The 21,653-nt window shown below is 45.3% G+C and overlaps 2 protein-coding genes across 3 annotated transcripts in view; one reads left to right on the top strand and one right to left on the bottom strand.

Annotated features, from left to right (window-relative positions):
• Positions 1-8,459, top strand: part of DDX17 (DEAD-box helicase 17) — an 18,304-nt gene extending 9,845 nt beyond the window's left edge. The window contains exons 11-13 of one of the 2 annotated variants that reach the window (XM_019961800.2): positions 342-401; positions 4,375-4,617; positions 5,419-8,459. In XM_019961800.2, coding sequence (XP_019817359.1) covers positions 342-401; positions 4,375-4,617; positions 5,419-5,924 — 809 coding nt within the window. In that variant the 3' untranslated portion in view covers positions 5,925-8,459. The remainder of the gene's footprint in view (positions 1-341; positions 402-4,374; positions 4,618-5,418) is intronic. The other variant, XM_019961801.2, reaches the window with a different exon arrangement.
• KDELR3 (KDEL endoplasmic reticulum protein retention receptor 3) lies at positions 8,457-21,653 on the bottom strand. The gene is made up of 5 exons (XM_019961799.2): positions 21,393-21,653; positions 15,837-15,937; positions 11,068-11,226; positions 9,939-10,191; positions 8,457-9,157 (listed from the first exon to the last, which is right to left on the bottom strand). Exons 1-5 carry the CDS (start codon positions 21,481-21,483, stop codon positions 9,117-9,119), a joined length of 645 nt encoding a protein of 214 aa, XP_019817358.1. The 5' UTR covers positions 21,484-21,653; the 3' UTR covers positions 8,457-9,116.

Below are 21,653 nucleotides of genomic sequence, written 5' to 3'. Positions count from 1 at the left end.
CTGGTTTTATTTGGGAGATTACTTTGCTGTCACAATTTAAGAGAAGAAAAATTCCAATTCATGTTAATTTTGTTGCAAACTGCCCCACCATTTTAATGTTACTTCATTGTTACGTAACTTTTTCATCTATTGCTTCTTGGCTAATGGTGAATATAATAAATATTTTCAAAAGAATTACTATTAACTTTAAAAAAGCTTGGTATGTTCTGACACCATTACTTGAAATTTTAACATAGTAGAAAAGGCCAGAGAGCTGGGAATGTTTATTTGGTCACTTTAAGATATATCACATATCTCTGATTTTATAACTTGGTTTTCATAATATCATCCTTGTTTTGCAGAGTTCCGTTCTGGAAAGGCTCCCATTCTCATTGCCACAGATGTAGCCTCCCGTGGGCTAGGTTTGTATAGATAGGTGTCTCTGTCAATGGTATATATATCTTTTGGTTTAAAGATTTGCTTGTCATTTCACATTAGAGTTGCATATACATGTGTTTAGATAAATATTTAAAAGAGAAGAATTACATACAAAGTACGTGATTTCCCCCCACCCCCCACATTTTTTTTTTTTTAAACCTTGGTGGGTTTTTTTGTTTTGTTTTTTATTTTCTTTTTATTTTCACAGTCTCTTCCTGCTCCTAACAAACAGGCTTTGGTCTGCAGCAAGGCCTAGGCATGACTATTTAAACAGTTGGAGGGAGAGGAGACATTCAGTTGAACAGCTCAACTTCTTCCTGGTTTTATTCTATTTTCTGGGTGAATAGAATGAGCCTGATTGAACCTAGCTACTAGAAGCTAGTTTCTTCAGTTATTTTTTTCCCCTCTACGAATATATCTGTGGAGGTACAATTCCATGAATGCTAATATATTCTTGGGATTTAGTAAGTCTATAAATATGATACCTTTCAGCAATTAAATCTGCTTTGCCCAATTTAATTTACTGAAGTAAAATTAACATGAGCACTCAGTTATCCCCTCTTCCCACCCATACTTATATCATTGATGTGCTTGCTGTCTTCCAATTTAAGATCTTAATCTGAAGCTGATGTTCTGGAGTTTAAACCCATTATGGTTTTATGCAGAGATATTTTGTGGTACTTTAGCCCTTTCTGAGAAAAATAGGTGTAATTCAAAACTTAATTTTAAAAAATAAGAGTATTTCTATTACAAAGATATTTTTAAATTATTGACATATTTCTTGCTGAGTAAGGCGAGAAGCAACCATATTCCCTATGATACTCAACATAAAGCAAGTATTTGAACTAGATTACAAAGTAATGAAGGCTTTTTATACATTGCACTCAACGTATTCCCTCCTTCAGAGGTGGTGACTTGCAGCCATGACTGAAAAATTGTCTCTACCCTCTGAGGTCATGTCTGGATCTGTGCGGTTAGAACTTGGGCCTGTTGGGAGAAGAGGCTGAAGCCTGAAAGCAGTTTACATAAAAGCTTTCAGTGATGGTGGTTTTTAAACAGGCTTGCTATGTGCTGGTAGCTTCTTTGTGCATCTTGCCTAGACAATTTAAAATATTTGTTCCATGTCCCCCTGCATTTCTAAACCAAATCAATTGGCTGCCATTAGAATAACTTAGACTCTTCATCCCACCCCCACTCATCCAAGAGAGGGGAGAGGGAACGTATCTGAGTCTGTTTCTTGTTACTCAACATCAGTGCTTGTTTTGGGCCCCTTTGTTTGCTGCCTTGTAAAAATCGAAAGGGGAAACCCACCAAAATGGCAGAATGCTGACCAAGGTCCTACAAGATCCTGGAAAGTGAAGGCTTCTACCTCATAGACAGGGGTGCAATTTTCAGCTGAGTCACCAGGCCTTTTTTCACTTCCTGTCGAGCGATGGCCTCTTAAATATTCCCTTCAGGTAAGTTCTCTGATTCCCATAACTTTATAATAGTCGTCCTCAGGAAATAATAGTCATCCTAGTCATCTTTATAATAGTCATCCTATTTATTCCCCTTCCAATGGGATATTTTTAATTTTTCCTTTTTTTTTTTTGTTTAAACTGCACACTGTTAAGCTAAAAGTGTTGAATTTATTTTGTTTTGTTTTTTAACAGAAGCTTTGATAGCAGCTGCAGATCACTCAGTACATGGCCGAGGCAAATCTACATTGGCCGGAAGCAGCTCTAGATGAGCCTATTGGCTAGTCTCAGTCCCTCCCAATTAGTGATTGGAGATTCAGGCCATGTCATAGGGCTTGTCACCCAAAAAGTTCTTACCCTAGGCAGCTGGCTAAAACATTAACTTTTTGATTTCTTACTCTGCAACAGCATCTTTAAAGCCACGAAGGTAATATTGTGACAGTGCACAAATAACATCAGGGCAGGCTAGACTGGAGAAAACCAAATTCTGCACTTGCTCTTACATGCCCTTAGCCTGCTATATGTGTGCACGTACAAGACACCTTTCTAGTGTGAAGAACTTGCACCATATCTGCCCCCCATTGAACCTCTCCACAAATGCTCCCAAGTGTTAGTACCTGAGCTGTTGACTCCAGTCCCCAGTGCTTTCTAGTAGGAAAGCACAAATCTGTGTCAGTGCAGTAATTCAGCCTGCTCTGCTGCCTGTGGTCATACACAATGAGACTGACTAAGGAGCATTCTAGCTCTGAAGATGCGATCATGGAGCATAATTCCCCACTTCCCCCATCTCACATCCATCCTAGCCCTGTAAATTTTTGTTTCCCTTTTGTTACATCATCATCCCTAGCCGGAGACTCACGCTGCCCCCTGTGATAACTGCCTTCTCGTCTTTCTGGTGTGATTTCAGGACTTTAGGGGTCAGTAAAGACTGAGGAGCCTTTATTGTAATAAGAAACAGACCTAATGCCCCTTTCTTCACAGGCCTTTTAACAGCAGCTGAATTTTTTTTTTTTTTTTTTTAATCATCTCCCCTTTCCCCTGAAATTAATCCAGTCTGGGCAATAGATGCAGTCTGACCCTTTGGATGTAACTTACATTTTTTTATTAATTATTTTTTTCTACAATCACCCCAATTATCCTTGGGGGAGGCGTTGGAGGACCTGAAATTTTTACCCGAACCCAGGTTCTCCGGCGCTTGGCAACCAAATGGGGCTACAGAGAAGCATCTAAGCCAGTTCACAGAGCGAGCGTGTGTGGGGACTTCTCACTGCCACGGACCCTTGATGCATGCTCCCCGCGCTCCAGTGGTCCCGTGTCAGAAGGCGGAGTTTTCGAAAGGAGGCCGCCAAAAATAAAAGGCAAAGAGACGGGATCGGCTGCAGCGGTTTCCCAAAGGAGGAGGGAGTGTGCATCGGTCTGGTAACAAACAGAGAATGTTTTTTAATTATTTATATCACAAAAATCTGTGTTTTATCTAGGATATTTTCTGAATATTCTTTGTAAAATGCAGATTTTTTTCCACAAAACATTAGGATTCTTTGTTATATTCTTAAATTTGTTTGTTTAAGTAGGTAAAAATATACATTTAGTTGGAAGCATTACACTAACATTTACATACTTAAAACTTTAGGAGGTTGTTCAATTCAATTCCCAGCAGTGGACAGAACATTAAACTTGTGTCTCAAGGTTTCATGATGTTTTCCCACACTCTTTGGCTATTTAATTTTCCAGGTTATGTAGATAATCTTTGATAATTGAAGTAAGGACTGAGTTGAAGTAACCTTGAGTTGAGAAAAAAAACTCATTTGGCAAGAGCTGGGCTTGGTAGTACAGTGAAATTTTAGTGTAATGTGCTCTTGTGGTAATTGAAAGAAGAAAGATAATTTGGATGTTTCTGCAAAGGAAAATAAGTGTATTTAACTTTGGCTCTGATCAGTTTTGTCTTTTTTAATATAAGCAAAAATTTCTTAATCTAAAAATCTTAAGTCTCCATGTAAATGTAGTAATAAAGTATATGAAGTTTTTGTTTTTTTTGTTTTTTGTTTTCATTTTGCTCTGTGACTGGTTTAAAGGTAAGTTTGTTATATTACTGGTAGATTTTGCCAGGCTCTCCCAACAGAGTAGAAGTGATTTGGCCTTGTAGCTTAATGGTGGTATCACCTTAAACATTCCAGTTTTGAAAAAGATGGAACTGGAATTTGGTACAACTCCTGTCAGTAATGCTGGTTAAAATATGAAAGAGGCAGGAGTTTGAATAGTTGAATGGGATTCCCTTAGGATTTTACAGCTGATGCTTTCTCTGCATGTCCAAGCATCATTAATCCTCTTTTACTCTGTTGGGATGAGTCTTTTTTGTTCCTGTTCAGAGTGGTCACTAACTTAGTCTTCTCTCCTCTTGCTGTCATCTGCATTCGTGCTTCCCACCTGTTGTTGGCATGTCCTTTACCTTCTCTTTCCCTGCCACATCAACCTACACACTGACTCATCGTTGGCTTTGAAGATGTGGAAGATGTCAAGTTTGTGATCAACTATGACTATCCAAACAGCTCAGAGGATTATGTGCACCGTATTGGCCGAACAGCCCGTAGCACCAACAAGGGCACTGCCTACACCTTCTTTACCCCAGGGAACCTAAAGCAGGCCCGAGAGTTGATCAAAGTGCTAGAAGAGGCTAATCAGGCTATCAATCCAAAATTGATGCAGCTGGTGGACCACAGAGGAGGCGGCGGAGGAGGGGGTAAGGGTAAGTCCTGGAGTTTTCCAGGTACTGCCAAGGTATCTTTTTTGTGTTCATTGTGCCTTGTTGTTAATGCAGTGGAGATTAATGTTACGTTGCTTAATAATTGTTCATAATCTCTTGAGTAAGACAGTAAGAGGTCTGAGTGACTGTCATAGCCTTAGGTAGTATGTTTTGAGTTTTCCATATGGAGAAATGAGTAATGTTATATAGGCATAGTTACTGGATCTGAATTGAACAGTTGTGAAATATACTAGCTAGGACCTGTGTTTCATGCCCTTTCCCTCAGCTTACTATATGTTGAAGCTCTACATCAAGATTCCCTTAGAAGTTTTTAAAAGTACAGACTTTTTTTTTAAGTGGGCTTGGAATTGAACGAGGAACCTGAACTTTTCAAAACCCTAAAGCTTGAGAGATTACTCTGATGCAATTAAGGTCTGGAAAGTAACATTTGAGAACCAGTGTGCACTAGTAGAGGATTCCTTTTTAGTCATATGAACCTAGCTGCTTGGGGGTTTTTTGTTTTTAAATCATCCTTACCATTTTCCCTACATTTTTAAGTGTGTGTTTCTTGGTAATCCTCAAAAAAAAGGCAAAAGATGAAAAGTTGAATATCCTTTAATGTTTACCATTCTTTGAAGGTGTCTTCTTAAAGAATCAAATTATATTTTTAAAGTAGTTACTTGGAAGCTGACTTAGCTAAAGATCAAGAAAGAATATTGAATACTTTCGTGTCTAGTAACATTTTTACATGTGGTTATGTTTGGATCATATATCTGGCGTTCAAAATTCTTGTGTCTTCATTAGGCGGCCGTTCTCGATACCGGACCACTTCTTCAGCCAACAATCCCAATTTGATGTATCAGGATGAGTGTGACCGGAGGCTTCGAGGGGTCAAAGATGGTGGCCGGAGAGACTCTGCAAGCTATCGGGATCGTGGTGAAACCGATAGAGCTGGTTATGCTAACGGCAGTGGCTATGGAAGTCCAAATTCTGCCTTTGGAGCACAAGCAGGCCAATACACCTATGGTCAAGGCACCTATGGGGCAGCTGCTTATGGCACCAGTGGTTACACAGCCCAAGAATATGGCGCTGGCACTTACGGGGCCAGTAGCACCACCTCAACTGGGAGAAGTTCACAGAGCTCTAGCCAGCAGTTTAGTGGGATAGGCCGGTCTGGGCAGCAGCCACAGCCACTGATGTCACAGCAGTTTGCACAACCTCCAGGAGCTACTAATATGATAGGTTACATGGGGCAGACTGCCTACCAATACCCCCCTCCTCCTCCTCCTCCCCCTCCTTCACGTAAATGAAGCCACTCAAGTGGTAGTGACTTGTGCAGACTTAACTACATTTAAAGGAACGCTATCTTTTCCTGTTTTTCTCTTCCCTTTTTCTTTCTCTTTTATAATTTTTCCCCAACCATTGTGATTTGTCTTTCATGCAAATTAGTTAGGATTCACTGCCAGGTTTCTTCTGCCTGCCAAAATGATCCAGTCTGTAATAACAGATTTTGTAAAAGTATATATATGTATGTATAGCCGACTGGAAGAGGTTTTCCCCCCAACTTCTTGCATGTTGAGGATATTTGAACTATTTTTCATCTTAAAAGAAAAAGTAAGGTATTAGGCCCTTTTGTGGGAGCCCCCTTTTTTTTTTTTTTTTTTTTGTCCTGAGTTTGGGGTGGGGGGTGGAGGGTTGAACTCTGCAGAAGATGGCGCCTGTGCTTTAAATTGCTCTCGTACTGGGATAGAAAACCAAGAGGGAGTTCCCTACACATTTTCTGTATATTTTTTTTTTTCCTTTGGTCTTTTTCAAGCTGGAACAAGGTTCCTTAGGCCTGATGAGTTGTTAAGACAGTGCTTTGCCATTGTCATTTTGGCTGATTGCTTCTTTAAGTGCATTTGATAGTTTAAAGAAAAATCCTAATTGGCTTTGTCTCCTTTACATTCTGCTTTCTCCCTTCCCAAGTACTGAAACAACTTTCTAATTGTCAGGTTAGAAATTAAATTGCTGAGATAAAGAGTTTTTTTAAGTGTATCTTTAAAAACCCAAATGTTTATTGCAGTGGTTAAATGTAGTGTCTCAGCATCTGGGTGGAAGCTGCCTGTTTTTTTTCCCCCATGACCAGGGACCATCTGAAATACATCTTCCTAACCAGACAGCTGCTGTGAGCAGAATGAACATAAATGCTCATTGGAAATTTATTAACCGGTTAAATATGCATTCACCTGCAGTGTAAGAACTACGTTTAATTATGAACAATATAGTCAGTGGGGAAATTTTCTTTTTAAACCCAGTATTTGTAGAGCTAGAGTAACAGCAACTCTTTATTGGCTACTCATCCCTTTTGGCCAAGTTATCTTGAAGGGTCTAAAGGGTTTATTGAGAAAGAACTCTTACTGTCTTCATACTGTGTTCTCTTCAGTGCTTTGTAACAGCTTTTGGATGCAAATTTTCCTCAGCATCCTTTCGCACTCAGCTTTTTACAGGTAGGTAGTGCTTAAGAAAAGTTAGAGGACTAAAGCCCAAGTCCTTTTACTTTTCCTCCACCTGAAAGGTAGGTGAGATTGTCCCTTTTGTAGTAATACCAACTGTTTTACTGAGACTTCCTATAGCAGATGGGCCTGGAAAGAAATTTCTGCTCTTGTGTTCACTGTAAAGAGGACAAGGAGATCAGACAGCTTCAGAAATCTCTTTATATCCAGTGTGGGAGTGTTAATTTTTTATTGGTGTTATCAGTATTGTTGATGGTGTAGTTAAAAGGGGAAGGCTTCATTGCATTCTTTGGCTTAGGCCTGAGAGTGCTTACTGGTTTGTAAGATCAAAATATCTAAATGTTTGAGGTCTTTGTTTTCCTCTTAAAACTCTTCAGGGAGAGAGAAGGGATTGTTTCTGAGGGGTACTGGAAAGTGTGGTTGAATGTGCAACATACAGGTAGGTTGTCAGCGTAAGCTGAAATACATGCATGTGAGAACTTGACATCTTTTTTTCCCCTACTTTCCTCTTTCCTAACTTCTCTTTCTCCTCCTCATGGAAGTTGAGGCTGAGGGAGGGTGGTAGGCACAGGAGAAGCAACGGCAGCTCTTCTCTGTGCTTCACACCAAAGTGTCTCCCTGCGAGAGAAGTATGTCTCAGCACTGACGAGTCCACTGTAGACGTTTTTTTAATACACCAAAATCTGATTTAAACACAAAGGTGCCACCACGGGGGTGTCCTCTCTCATAAGTCTGAAAGCATCCCTTTGTGAGAAAGGTCTTGGGGCAAACAAGCAGTAAGTATTTGGTCTGCTTGCTTCCCTTTTTCCACCAGGGATTGTTATGATAAAGACAAAATAACAGCATATCCTGAAACTCAAAAGCTGTTGTGGCCTGAGCACAGCTAAGATCTTAGTATTACTGAGCTTTTCCTATATAGCTCCAGAGTGAAGTCTTCTGCCTTTGTGTCTGCCACTCATGATTCAGGTTCTGCCTTTGCTTCAGAACATGAGCAGAAGAATTCTCGTTTGATGCTAATAATTGCAGTCATGACAAACTCACCTAGGGGAAGGAGTTAGTTCTGCATTAAGCTGTGGGGCTGCTTCTCCCCATTGCTCCCTAACAATTCATTGTGTGGACTTCTCTCATCTAAAAGGTTGGTGGCTTTTGCTTGGGATCAGTGCTCTCTATTTATGTCCTTGCTGGTCTCTGAACACATTCCTGTTGCGTTAAGACTTGAAAGATTTGTAGATGTGTGATGTTCAGGCACAGGATGCTAAGAGCTTATGTTACTATTCTTAGTTTGTAAATTGTCCTTTTGATACCATCTTGTTTCTTTTGTAGGTATAAATAAAACACTGTTGACGATAAGGTGTGAGATTTTTATTGCTTAAAAAAAGGTGTAACCTAATGATAGTCTTTTATTTTTATTTGCTTCAAGACCATGTTCGATTGACTTGACACCTTAGCACCTAAAACTGTGAAAGGGAGGTGGGATTAATTGGTCTTAATGTGAAAAAAACTTGAGTCACAAAACCATCAAGACGATACCTAGTAGGTAAAAAGCCTGGGGTGTTTGCTCACAACATTTCCCACCTGGTGGTGACACCTTTGTATCTTGACGCCCTAAGCATGATGGTCTCCTACCTGGAAAGTAAAAGTTCACCACAACAGTATACTCATTTGGGGCTTTTGACTCATACACAGTAGGGTGTATTTCCATATGGGGATTGGCTGTTCGTTAGCATGAGTCTCACTCCAGGGAACAGTAGTTGACTCCATCCATTCTAAGGTTTGCTTGATGGTTCAGTTGACATTGTGAGGATGTACCATACTTGCATGATTGGCCCATTTTAATTACCTCTATAATTTAAGGGAGATAGTGATGAGGAAATAGAAGGATCAGTGCTTTGCTAAATTCCACATGAAGTATTTCTCTGACGTCAGTTGTGTCTAAATGGCCCAGGAGAGCACGTCAGATGGTTTGCTTTGTGTCCTTGTTAGGGTGTAGAACATCTCTGATGGCCTTCAAATTGGCATTGGAAGACTTAACTTCTTTCCTTTAAGGACTAAAAGAAAATTAAGCTGAAATTAGAATTTTTCATGAAAGGACTCCTTTACAACTTTGTATGATCTTGTATCTAATGCCCTTTTCGCAGGGAAGATGCCACTGCAGGTTAACTACAGATAGACTGACTCCCCCTTGGACACATACCACCACCCCCTCTTTTGGTAGGCCATGAATCCAGCACTTGTCCTTAATTCTGTTTCACATCTCACAGCACATCAACGGTTTTCATCAGCTACACTCTTGAGAAATGTCCCCATCTCCACTGATGACCACCTCCTGGGCAACTGCAACTGCCCCATATCTCCCTGCTTTGGCTGCCTTTTATCCTACACAGCAATTGGTTTTCATATGACCCAGTTGCTGCTATTTGTGATTAGAATGCATTGTGAATGTCTTACCCTGACTTAACAAACAGAGACCCTACTCTGGATTGATATCTCTCACCATACTAGCCTTTTAGTCTTGTATCATGCCAGGCTGGTTTCTGCCTTGGGGCTTACAAACTTAGAAATGGATAATTGTTTGTCCTTTATTGCCCTAACCCAAGTGTCAAATGTCGTCTCACAGCTGTCTTCCCTGCACACTGTATATAAAAGTAGGATTATTGGTCTATACTTTTTCATAGCGCTTAGTTTCCTGAAAACATTTGTCTTTTGCGTTAGAATGTAAGCACCATGAAGCACACAGACTTTCCTGTGTTCACTTCCATATCCCCTCGAACACTGAGTGGATTGTTAATCCTGAGCTGGTGCCAGTGACACTGTTTTCCCAGCACCTACCTTTGGTCACATACAAGTAGAAGAAGTCACAGTAGAAGATGGTTTGTACTACCCCAGACACCACTGCAATTTGGTCATAGAAATTCTCAGTCTGGTATCGCCTGATCCAGTTAGCCAGGTAGAGGGCCCGGTATAGGCCAAGAAAGAACAGATAGTGAGTAGTAATGGTCTCGGCCTCTCCAGTCTTGCTGATCATGAAGAGCTGGGGCAGAATGGCCACTGATTCCAGGTAGATGGAGAAAGTCCAGAGGATCTGAGCCAAAGAGAAGAATCCAGAGGAGGCTGATCAAGAAGGGGCCACCTTTAGTTACCAGAACAATGTTTATTGGTGAGAATACAGTGATGCAAAACCAGTTTAAAGATAACTATTTCACCATTTTTTCAGGTTTTGTTTACTTAATAGTCACTCCACACAGCTTGCAGGACCAGAGATTGAACCAAGGCCACAGGCAGTGAAAGATTGGAACCCCAACCATCAGATGGTCAGGGAACTCCCAGAATCATGTTCTTGACATTTTTAAATGTTTTCATCAGTGTGTCGTCATTCAACCCCTTTCTTTGAAAGTAAAAAATAAAAGACTCAAGTGTACTGCTTTTTCCAGAACAGTATGAATGTTGCTATGGAACAATTTTTTAATTGTTGCAGAATTCTATCATATATAAATGTATATATGTTATATATACATATATATATGTACAAATGTGAATTTATCATATATAAATTCTATCATATAAACTCGCCTTAATTGAGCCTATGGTTTCTCAAAATACAATCCATGAACATCAGTATCAGAATCTCCTCAGATGCTCATTGCCCCACAGATTCTTGAGTCAGGCCAGACCTACTGAGTTGAAAACGGTCTGGACTGTGCTTCAGTATCCATTAATCACCTGTTGAACAGAGGGTTTCAGCCTTACGTGGTACTGTGATGCCTGCTTTGTTTATGAACACGACTACTTAGACATGCCTATTTTTAAGAAGAGCACTGTGGATAGCTTATTGGTAATTTCTAAACTCATAACAAGTAACGGCCACAGTTGTAGAAGGCCAGCTCTGGTATTACCAAGGTGAGGGTTTTAGGGAATGTGTTTACGTTTGGAAATGAGTACTCTGGGTCCCTTCCCTTACCTCCAGAGGAGTGAAACTGTAGTTCTCAAGGAAGGAAAGGCCAATGACAGGGACCAGAAGAAACTCCAGGCGGAATGTATCATTCTCACTGTCAAACGTTTTCCGAAATTTCCCATAGATCATGTACACTGTGACATAGGCACAGAGGAGAAAAACCATCTGAAAAGGGAGACAGACACATGGGAATCAATGAAGTCATTTTCCCAACCTACTTTTGGGGCTTCAAAGTTATCCTAAATTCAGTCGCTAAGTTGTGTCTAACTTTGCGACCCCATGGACTGCAGCAAGCCAGGCCTCCCTGTCCATCACCAGCTCCCGGAGTTTACTCAAACTCATGTCCATTGAGTCAGTGATGCCATCTAACCATCTCATCCTCTGTTGTCCCCTTCTTCTCCCGCCTCCAATCTTTCCCAGCATCAGGGTCTTTTCCAGTGAGTCAGTTCTTTTCATCAGGTGGCCAAAGTATTGGAGTTTCAGCTTCAGCATCAGTCCTTCCAATGAATATTCAGGACTGATTTCCTTTAGGGTGGACTGGTTGGATCGCCTTGCTGGGGACTCTCAAGAGTCTTCTTCAACACCATAGTTCAAAAGCATCAATTCTTGGGCACTCAGCTTTCTTTACAGTCCAACTCTCACATCCATATATGACTACTGGAAAAAACATAACTTTGACTACATGGACCTTTGTTGGCAAAGTAATGTCTCTGCTTTTTAATATGCTGTCTAGGTTGGTCATAGCTTTTCTTCCAAGGAGCAAGCAAGCGTCTTTTAATTTCATGGTTGCAGTCACCATCTGCAGTGATTTTGGAGCCCAAAAAGATAAAGTCTCATTGTTTCCATTGTTTCCCCATCTATTTGCCATGAAGTGATGGGACTGGATGCCATGATCTTAGTTTTCTGAATGCTGAGTTTTAAGCCAACTTTTTCACTCTCCTTTTTCACTTTCATCAAGAGGCTCTTTAGTTCTTCTTTAGTTCTGCCATAAGGGTGGTGTCATCTGCATATCTGAGGTTATTGATAGTTCTCCCGGCAATCTTGATTCCAGCTTGTGCTTCATCCAGCCCAGCATTTTGCATGATGTACTCTGCATATAAGTTAAATAAGCAGGGTGACAATATATAGCCTTGACATACTCCTTTCCCAATTTGGAACCAGTCTGGTGTTTCATATCCAGTTCTAACTGTTGTTTCTTGACCTGCATACAGATTTCTCAGGAGACAGGTCAGGTGGTCTGGTATTCCCATCTCTTGAAGAATTTTCCACAGTTTGTTGTGATCACACAGTCAAAGACTTTGGCATAGTCAATAAAGCAGAAGTAGGTGTTTTTCTGGAACTCTCTTGCTTTTTCAATGATCCTACAGATGTTAGCAATTTGATCTCTGGTTCCTCTGCCTTTTCTTAATCCAGTTTGAACATCTGGAAGTTCACGGTTCACATACTGCTGCCTGAGTTGGGACCTACCAAACCTGAGCACGCATATTCTGCCTTCAGTTGGAAAAGGTGAAGTGTGTTTGCAATTTCTGAATTGAATCTGAAGCTTTCTGTTAAGTGACTCCATGCTTCTAACTGGGACTGATAGTTGCTACCATGATGACCCCAAGGTGCCCAGGTGTCCTCTCACTGTGGAGCATTAGGCAAAAATAAAAGAACTGGTCTTTGTCGAGTGATTTAGCAGTAGCGTTCCAGGGCTCTTTTAAAGCCTCAAGTTCTTAGGTCTGCATCAGTGAATTGAGAGCGTACTTCTACAAAGACTAAAATTCCTTGAATCAGGTGATAATCAATGCTTCAGAAAAGTGCTCTTTTCCTAACTAGAGTAGCTGTCCTCCAGCATATAATGGTTTTATAATTGGCCTCTAACCTAGGCCAGAGGCTCTCAAACCTGAATGTGCATCAAAATATAGAGGGCTGCCCCTGCCCCTACCCTCAGGGGCAGGGGGGTTTCACTTAGTGGGTCTGAGTAGGCCTGAGAATTTTGCATTTCTAGCACGTTCCTATGTGATACTGCTGCTGGTGGTCCTGGACCACACTGGCCTAGAAAAGTGTTTGCACTTCAAAACTCAGGTTATTTCCTCAAAGCCTTTTTCTTACAGAACGAGGCACACGTGCTCTGTGTTACCATACCCCCATGTAACAAGACTCATCGCTGCTTGTGATCATATGTTCTGTAAATGTCTATGGACCAGCCTGTCTCCCCTTGGAGAGAAGATTCCCTAAGAAGGTCCATGCCCTGTCTGCCTCTGAATCTAACTCAGGGCCCCAAACAAATGTTGGAATGAGTGAACGAATCAATGAAAGAGATCACTTCTTCGTTTCACACATTTGGAAACTGGCCTCTTTGAAGACTAGACCTCATTCAACCATGGCAAGGGCTGGGTCTACAGTTCCCGCCAGGACTGCCCAAGTCAAACCCTTGGGAAGAGAAATTAACTACACAGGCAGTGTTTGCTTACTTCCGTGTTGGATTTAAGTAAACAGCAATTTCAGGATCTCGGATTGACGTTCACACTGAGTTCAACACACCACAAGTAAGAGCATCCTCCATTCTACCAATTCTAGGAACAAGATGCCCAGAATCCCAAAAGGACATCTCTGATATGGAGAAAGAGAACTCACTTTTTAGTTAAATATCTTCTGGGAGCTAGGTATATTACATAGATTCCCATCTTATTTTCACAATAGCCCGGAAAGATAGTTAGGATTCCGCCCATGTAGCTTTTTTACCTTAAAAACAGGACTCCTATTAGACAATGTGCCCAACTAAAAACCACATATTCCAGCCTCCTTTGCAGATAAGGATGGTCAGTGACATGTAGATGGAAGTCACTGGAAAGCTCTATGAAAAGGGCTTACCCAGCTGGCAGGCACCCTATTGCTCTTTTTCCCCTTCCTCCTCCTTCCTATCCCGAATGTGATGTGATGGTAGGAGCTCTAGTACCTATTTTGTGACCCTGAGGCAACCTTAAGGATAGATATCACATTCAGGCTAGGTATATAATTTTCAAGGCTTCTTGTTAAAAAATAAGAATTTCAAAATGGCAAAAGCAAAGTGTTAAACCAAGCAAAGGGCCCTTCTGAGCAACTGCATGGGTAACAAACTCAAGTACTGGTCACACTAAAGCTGGCAGAGCAGAAAAAGTTAAAAGGAGCTGCCATTCCAGGCTTAGACTACCCACTTCGAGATTTTGTTTTATGAGTGAGGTAAAAATAAATCCTAACCTTATTAAAATAACCCACATCTCTGCTACCAGCATCCAGTTACATCTCAATTTACTGACTCTGAAATCTGGGCTCTTTCCACTAAATTGTGTTGGATGATTGGTTAAAGCCTCAGAAAATGTCTCACTCCAACACAACCTCACAGCTATGACCCAGGGCTGAAAGATGTTCAGTTTCTCCTTCTGTAAAATAGGACCAAACTTCAAAGCAACAGCTTCCCACTGCAAAACGGAATCCAAATGGTTCACCTGCACCATCTGCCCTCACCCAGGCCTCTGTCGGCATCCCCACCACCAGCGGGCAGCCCTCGCCTGCTGTTCTCCCACTGAGTCTGCCTTCTGTCTGCCCTTTGAATACATCAAGCTTGTTCCTGTCTTGGGGGGGGTCTTTGCACCAGCTATTCCTTCTGGTTGGAAATGTCTTCCTCTGAGCTTTGTTTCCTGTGTCATTCAAATCTCAGTTTACACATTCCCTCTTTGGAGAGGCCCTTCTTGACCACACTCTCTAAATAGCTCCCTCAGTGGAGTCACTCAGTCGTGTCCGACTCTGTGACCCCATGGACTGCAGCACGCCAGGCTTCCCTGTCCATCACCAACTCCCAGAGCTTGCTCGAACTCATGTCCATCGAGTCGGTGATGCCATCCAACCATCCCATCCTCTGTCAGCCTCTTCTTCTCCTGCCCTCAATCTTTCCCAGCATCAGGGTCTTTTCCAAATAGCTTCCTAGTCATTCTCTATCATGTAACTCTGCTTTTAAAACTTTTTGTCTTTATAATTAAAAGGAAACAGCATCCCATTTTAATTATTTGCATAGCCTTCTCCCTAGCCAGTTTTTCTTACTTGTTTCATTATCTGTCTCCCCAGTTATATTGTAGGTTCCATGAGTACGGGTGTCTTGTATTTCTCCTTCAGGTTCCTAGCTCACATGCATGCTCAGTTGCTCAGTTGTGTGCTCTTTTACCCTATGGATTGTAGCCCACCAGGCTCCTCTGTTCATGGGATTCTCCAGGCAACCTACTGGAGTAGGTTGCCATTTCCAACTCCAGGGGATCTTCCTGGAGATCAGAGATTGAACCTGTGTTTCTTGTGTCTCCTGCACTAACAGGAGGATTTTTCACCACTGGGCCACCTGGGAAGCCCTCTTAGCTCACAGTAGGTGCTCAATAAATATTTGTCAGATAAATGGACCAATAAGCTCTCTGAAAGCTCACAGCATCGTGTTTCCTTTTTTGCTTATTTTTTAACCATTGTAATAGTTTTTATTGAGTTTTTAATATACGATAACTATTGTATATTTACAGGCATTACCTTGTTTAATTTTCACAACAAAACCCTCTGAGGCAAGTATAACGATCTTCATTTTGCAGAGGAGGAAACCAAGGTACACAGAGGCCAGAAGCCTTGCCCAAGCCCAGGCCCCATAGCTACTAACAGCAAAGCCAGGAATCAAACCTAGGTCTGGCTGGTTCCCCAGCCTGAGTCCCCAAGCATAAACTGTCTCACCATCTGGGGGTGCTCAGCAGGCCCCCCACCATGGCTGCCCATCCCCTCACCTTCATTACTGTGTTGTAGATGGAGATGAAGTTGGTGAACAGGTCCAGGTACCTGGTGGTAAAGACGAGAGCGAAAAGGATCTGGCTCTTCCCAGAGATGCCTGCGGTTGGATAGGGACAAGAGACAATAAGAATCCAGGCTCCCAGGCTCACACACACTCCAGAAGCCCAGAGCCTGAACTGGAAAGGCCTCCAGAGTGCCCGCTTAGTGGTGACACCCTGTCCAGGGCACTGGCACCCCCGAGGGTCAGGAAACACTCCTTCCCATTGATCACTTGAATCTATCCTCTCACCAGACTGTAATCTGTCACCCAGTCTCCAAATAGAGACATGGACGCCGAGTTCACATGGCCCCCGCACGTGCCTGCCTCAGTTCCTGCTCTGGGGAGGGTGTAGGGGTGGCTGGAGTCGGGCTTGAGAGGAGAGGTGTCAAGGCTTCTCTTCATTCCACCTCCATCGTTCCACTGACGGGCCTCCAAGCTCCATTTTTTTTGGAACAGCTGACTGGCTCTACAAGGGGCTGACTCATCAGGGAGACCACAGCAGGTGGAGGAAGGCACAGGGCCAGGGAGCATTCTATTTCATGTTTCCAAATTTTGAGTAAAAAAAGGTTTTTTTTCTAGTTATAAAAGTTACAACTATTTTTACTCTTTGTAGAACAAAAACCAGGTAATACCCGGTCAGTCGCTAAGTTGTGTCTGACTCTTTGTGACTCTATGGGCTGTAGCCTGCCCATCTCCTCCGTCCATAGGATCTCCCAGGCAAGAATACTGGAGTAGGCTACAGTCACCTTCTCCAGGGGATATTCCTGACCCTGGGACTGAACCCGAGCCAAGTTGGCAGGCAGATTCTTTACCAGTGAGCCACCTGGGGAACCATAAACAGAAATGTAAATTTTAAAACAGCAGTCTTCTGAGTCACAAAGCCTGCGTGTGTAACCTTCCTGATCTTTGTTGGCACACACATACACACATACACATACACAACACACCCACAACATATACAACATGTAATGGACGCTCAAACCCACAAAACTGGGTTCCTACTTACCATGCTATTTTCTCATCTGCTTTGGTCTCTTTCCTTTTTGAACTTTTTATTTTGAAATAATTTCAGATTTACAGAAGAGTTGTAGACAGTACAGAGAGGCCCCATACACCCTTCACCCGGCTTCCCCTAATGTTAACACCTTGCATGATGTCAGGCGAGCGTATGCTCCTCGGTTCTGTCTTGTCACGGAATGATGTCACAGAGTGATTGGAGTGACGGACATTAAAGCCCTCGGCATGTCACAGCTCTCGGGTCTCGAACAGACCGTGTTATAGCTCTTAGACAAATCAGTGTTAAAGCTCTGTGTTACAGCTCTATTTTATTTAGAAAATAGCAGGAAAAACCATCCTCGAGGTGTGAGGGCATGTAGACCCAAAGACGCCAAGAGAAGAGCGCCCCAGCACGCAGGAGAGACAGAGAGACCCCCGGCCCTTTGGCTCCTCTTTTTATATGTTTTTTCTCCCCGTGGGCCTGCCCTCTGTAAATTGGGCTAGCCAGGAGTGTTGTTTGTTGTACCTGAGGTCCTCACTCCGATCCTCGGACCTTCCTTTGTTCTATTTTCACGGACTTTTCCCTTCCTTATCTTGTAGCCACTGCCATTCTGGACTCCTGTTTCCTATTCTAACTGAACATTTGCCAAAACTAAGAAACTGATATCAGTAGAGCACTATTGGGGTATCCCAATAGTGGATAGCTCCCAATAGTGAGCTGGGTAGCTCAGCTGGTAAAGAATCCACCTTCAATGCAGGAGACCCTTTCGATTCCTGGGTCAGAAAGATTCCCTGGAGAAGGGACAGACTACCCACTCCCGTATTCTTGGGCTTCTCTGGTGGCTCAGATGGTAAAGAATCTGCCTGCAATGTGGGAAACCTGGGTTCAATCCCTGGGTTGGGAAGATCCCCTGGGGGAGGGCATGGCAACCCACTCCAGTATTCCTGCATGGAGAATCCCCATGGACAGAGGAGCCTGGCGGGCTACAGTCCATAGGGTCACAAAGAGTCAGACATGACTGCGTGACTAAGCACAGCACAGAGCACCGTTGACTAAACTCCAGACTTTATTCAGATTTCACGTTTGCCCATTCATGCCCTTTTCCTGTTCCATATGCCGATCCAGGATTTGAGGCTGCATTTAGCCATCATGCTCCTTGGTCAACTTTTGGCCACTTTTGATACATGGTCATGGCGGTGGTTCCAGGGTGAAGCGAGCAGCCCTGCCTCCCGTTTCTCTCACCCCGTTAAACCCACAGCGGTCTGGGTCCATCACCAACCCACTCCTATGGTCCATGATGCCCACGTTTCTGCAGCCAAACATCAACTCTGTCCTCACTTACCCAGCTCTTCAAGAGTCAGTGGGGCACTCCATCTATTCCAACCACACCCTTCTCCAGGTTTCTGCCACTGCCCACACTGCCAGCTTCTCACCTCCCCTGGCTGCTCCTCAAACCCTAATCCTCAGAGGGTGAGCTCTCTTCTCCCTCTATCCCTTTATCCCATCCCACACATGAGGGACCCTCCAGCTCCAGACTCTCCTTGGTTCTCTGACCTACATATTTCTGCCTGGCGGAGCCCACCATCTCCCCCTGAATCCCCTCCTTGTCCTATCTTCCGTCCTTCATAAATGCCACCACCATTCCCTCCATGTTCAAGCCAGAAAACCAAGAGCCATCCTTGAATCTCTTTCACCTTTGTCCCCTCATCTCTGGACTTCACTCTAAAGGTGATGGGTTGATTGGGTAGCTGGACACCCAGAAGTGACATTACCTGATTCAGGGTTTGACTCCTTTGTACACCTGATTGGTACCTTTTCTAATGATCCCTCTGGTGGGAGACATTCATTCTGGGGAAGGTGGGGGGACAATTTTAATGCCTGAGGATGAACACTGCTGAAGCCCCTCGCATTTTGGAGGGCTCTGGGTCCATGTGCCAGCTTTCCTACCAGCATGGCAAGCCTGAGTCTCACACTTGGCATCTGTAAAATGGACTGACATGAGGCCTAAATAGGATTCAATGTGGAATACAAGTGTCTTCTTGGGGGGTTGGCAGGGGGCCTGGCTGCAGGGGAAGGAGCCCTCTGGGGGAGAGGGTGGAGTCCAGGAGGCAGTTACCGGGCCAGGTCGGGCTGAGACTGTCTACACCACCTCCCAGAGCCCGCACTTAGGTCTGGCCGGTGCAGGGGGCCTCAACCGCATTCAGGAGGGTCCAGTAGGAGGCTCTACTGGGTGACACAAGGCTATCCCCCCACATAGCTTCTTTCCACTCCTCCCCTCTTTCCATCCCCAGCCTGCCAGGCCCCTGGGCTTCACTCACATTTTCCCTAGCATTTTGGGAACCCTGGCGGTCTTCAGTGCATTGGTTTTCCACACTCTTTAAAAACCAGTGAATAATTTCCACCAAAGCAAACCACACACGGAGACCTCAGGACGGAGAGGAGAACAGGAGCCTGGACCTGGCCAGAGTCCCCTGGGGGACCCACTGACCAGGTGCAGACCTCCTACCCTTTGGCAGATAAAGACAACTGAGGCCCCAGGTCACACAAGGAGTCAGTGGCAGAGTGCGAATGGAGTGCCAGTCTCCTGCCTTTGGGGCTGGGTCGCTGGGGTGTCACCCAGGCCTGCTCCTGGGGGAGGCGCTCACCTCCTCTGTTCCCAACCAGACCTGTGCTGATCCCTCTCCACACACACAAGGGCCCTCCCGCTCATCTGCCCTTTGCTTTTCCCATTGCTGTTGTTTAGTCGCTCAGTCGTGTCTGACTCTTTGTGACCCCATGAACTGTAGCCTGCCAGGCTCATCTGTCCACGGGATTCTCCAGGCAAGAATACTGGAGTGGGTTGCCATTTCCTTCTCCAGGGGATCTTCCTGACTCAGAGATCTCCTGCATTGCAGGCAGATTCTTTACCATTGAGCCACTCAGCATCTCTGACAAACCATATAATTTAGTTGGTTGCTACCACCGTTGCTGGCTGACGGCCTCCCACCTCTAAATTCAGCCCCACCAGGCCAGGATCTCTGCCTGGGTGGCCGGCTTCTATCCCAGATGCCTGGCAGAGCAGGTGGGGAACAGCGCCCTCTCCTGGTCATGGTGGCTCACCCTGTCCAAGACCCTTCCCCGCAGGGACAGGTCCAGGCTAGATTCTGCCCCTCACTGGAGCCTCTCTCAGCATTCCTGGCCCACTTCCCCTAAGTGGGAACCTGAGAACCAACCTGTGAGTGCCTATCTCCCTGGAGACCCCAAACCCAAAAGGCCTCCAGGTCTGGAATCACTCCCTCTGCAATGACACTCACAGCACCCACCTCTTACCCCCAACCCCTTCCCTCCTGCTTCGATGCTGCTCTTTCAGCCTCTCCCACAGCTTCCAGAGTCCCCTTACAAGCCCCCTCCCCTGCTCCAAACTTTCCTTGACTCCCAGTCCCAACTCCCTAGCCTTTAGCAGACAAGGCCCTTTCACATCCGACCAATGTCCTCCGCCGGTGGACTGGTCTCCCCTCAGGACCACCCTGAAGACAGGCTGCTCCCCGTTTCCAGGACATGCCCTGCCATCTGTGACACCACAAGCCTATCCTATGTGACAAGCTGCCTGTCTTCCAGGACAGCAGCACAGAGCTGCTCCCTCCATGAAGCCTTCAGGGGTCCACTCCCTGCCTCACTGGCCCCCACGAGGAGTCCATGCCCTTCTCTGTAGGCCCTCACTCCAGCGCCAAGCACAGGGCAGGCGCCTCCAGGACACCAGTGGACAAAGATGGCTGCAGGCCGCTCAGACAGCCCCTTAATGCACTGGGTCTGTTTGGCCACCACCGGTCCAGCCCTGAAACTGAAACGTCTCTGACCCCCCAGCGGGGCCGCCAGACTGCTGGGCAAAAGGGGGACCCCCTTCCACCCTCTCTGGGCTTCTGCTCATGGGCAACTCTGTGCCCACGTGGGCCTAGCTGATGCCTCTCCTGCCACATCACAAGGAAAGCGCCCAGCTGGGGGGTGGGGGTGGGATGGGAGGATGTCTGGCAGGGGGCAGGGGGCAGGGGAGAGGGGAGAGGGGGAGGGGGAGGGCAAGAGAAGACCCTGAGAGTCTGGAGCCCCTTCCTGTGTGTTCACCTCCTTCGCCCCGACCTCCCATTCCCCACCTGGGGCATGAGTGAGGGTAGAGGGCAGAAGGGGCCCCAAGCGGTGCTGCTCCTGGGCAGCAAAGGGGGTGTCACCTCCTCTCTATCCCCCCCTTCCAACCACCAGTGGCCATGCCAAGTGGTGGGGGAGGGAGGGAGGCAACCCTCCGTTACCTCCACGGGTCCGTTTCCTCTGATACGGTACAATTGTACATTTTCTTTGGAAGCTAAGCTGTGCGAAGACAGTTTCAAGCACCCCCAAGCCGAAGTCCCCACCCTGCAGAGACATTCAGGAGACTCTTCCCCTCCAGCCTCGCAGCAGGGGCGTGGGGCTGCCCCCTCCTCCGCCCCCGGTCCCCACCTCCCGTCCGAGACGCCCCCACCTCCCGCCCGGGACGCGCGCCCTCACCCGCGCAGCACTTGGACCTCCAAATCTTCCCCAGAAGCAGGATCATGGCCAGGAGATGGCTCAGGTCGCCGAGGATCCGAAACACGTTCATGGTCCGGCCCGCGCGCAGCCAACTCCTGGGAAACTTTTCTGGCGGGCGAGGCGGCTGCCACGTCCCCGGCCCCGGCCCCGGCCCCGGCCTGTGGGTCCTGCGCCCCCGAGCTCCGCGCTCCCGTCCGGGCGCGGCCGCTCCGCCAGCGCGCTCTTGGCCGGGCGGTGACG

This window comes from Bos indicus, chromosome 5 (genome assembly GCF_029378745.1).
Source record: "Bos indicus isolate NIAB-ARS_2022 breed Sahiwal x Tharparkar chromosome 5, NIAB-ARS_B.indTharparkar_mat_pri_1.0, whole genome shotgun sequence".
NCBI lineage: Eukaryota > Metazoa > Chordata > Mammalia > Artiodactyla > Bovidae > Bos > Bos indicus.
The sequence above is the reverse complement of the archived record's forward strand: the minus strand, read 5'-3'. Positions and strand labels throughout refer to the sequence as shown.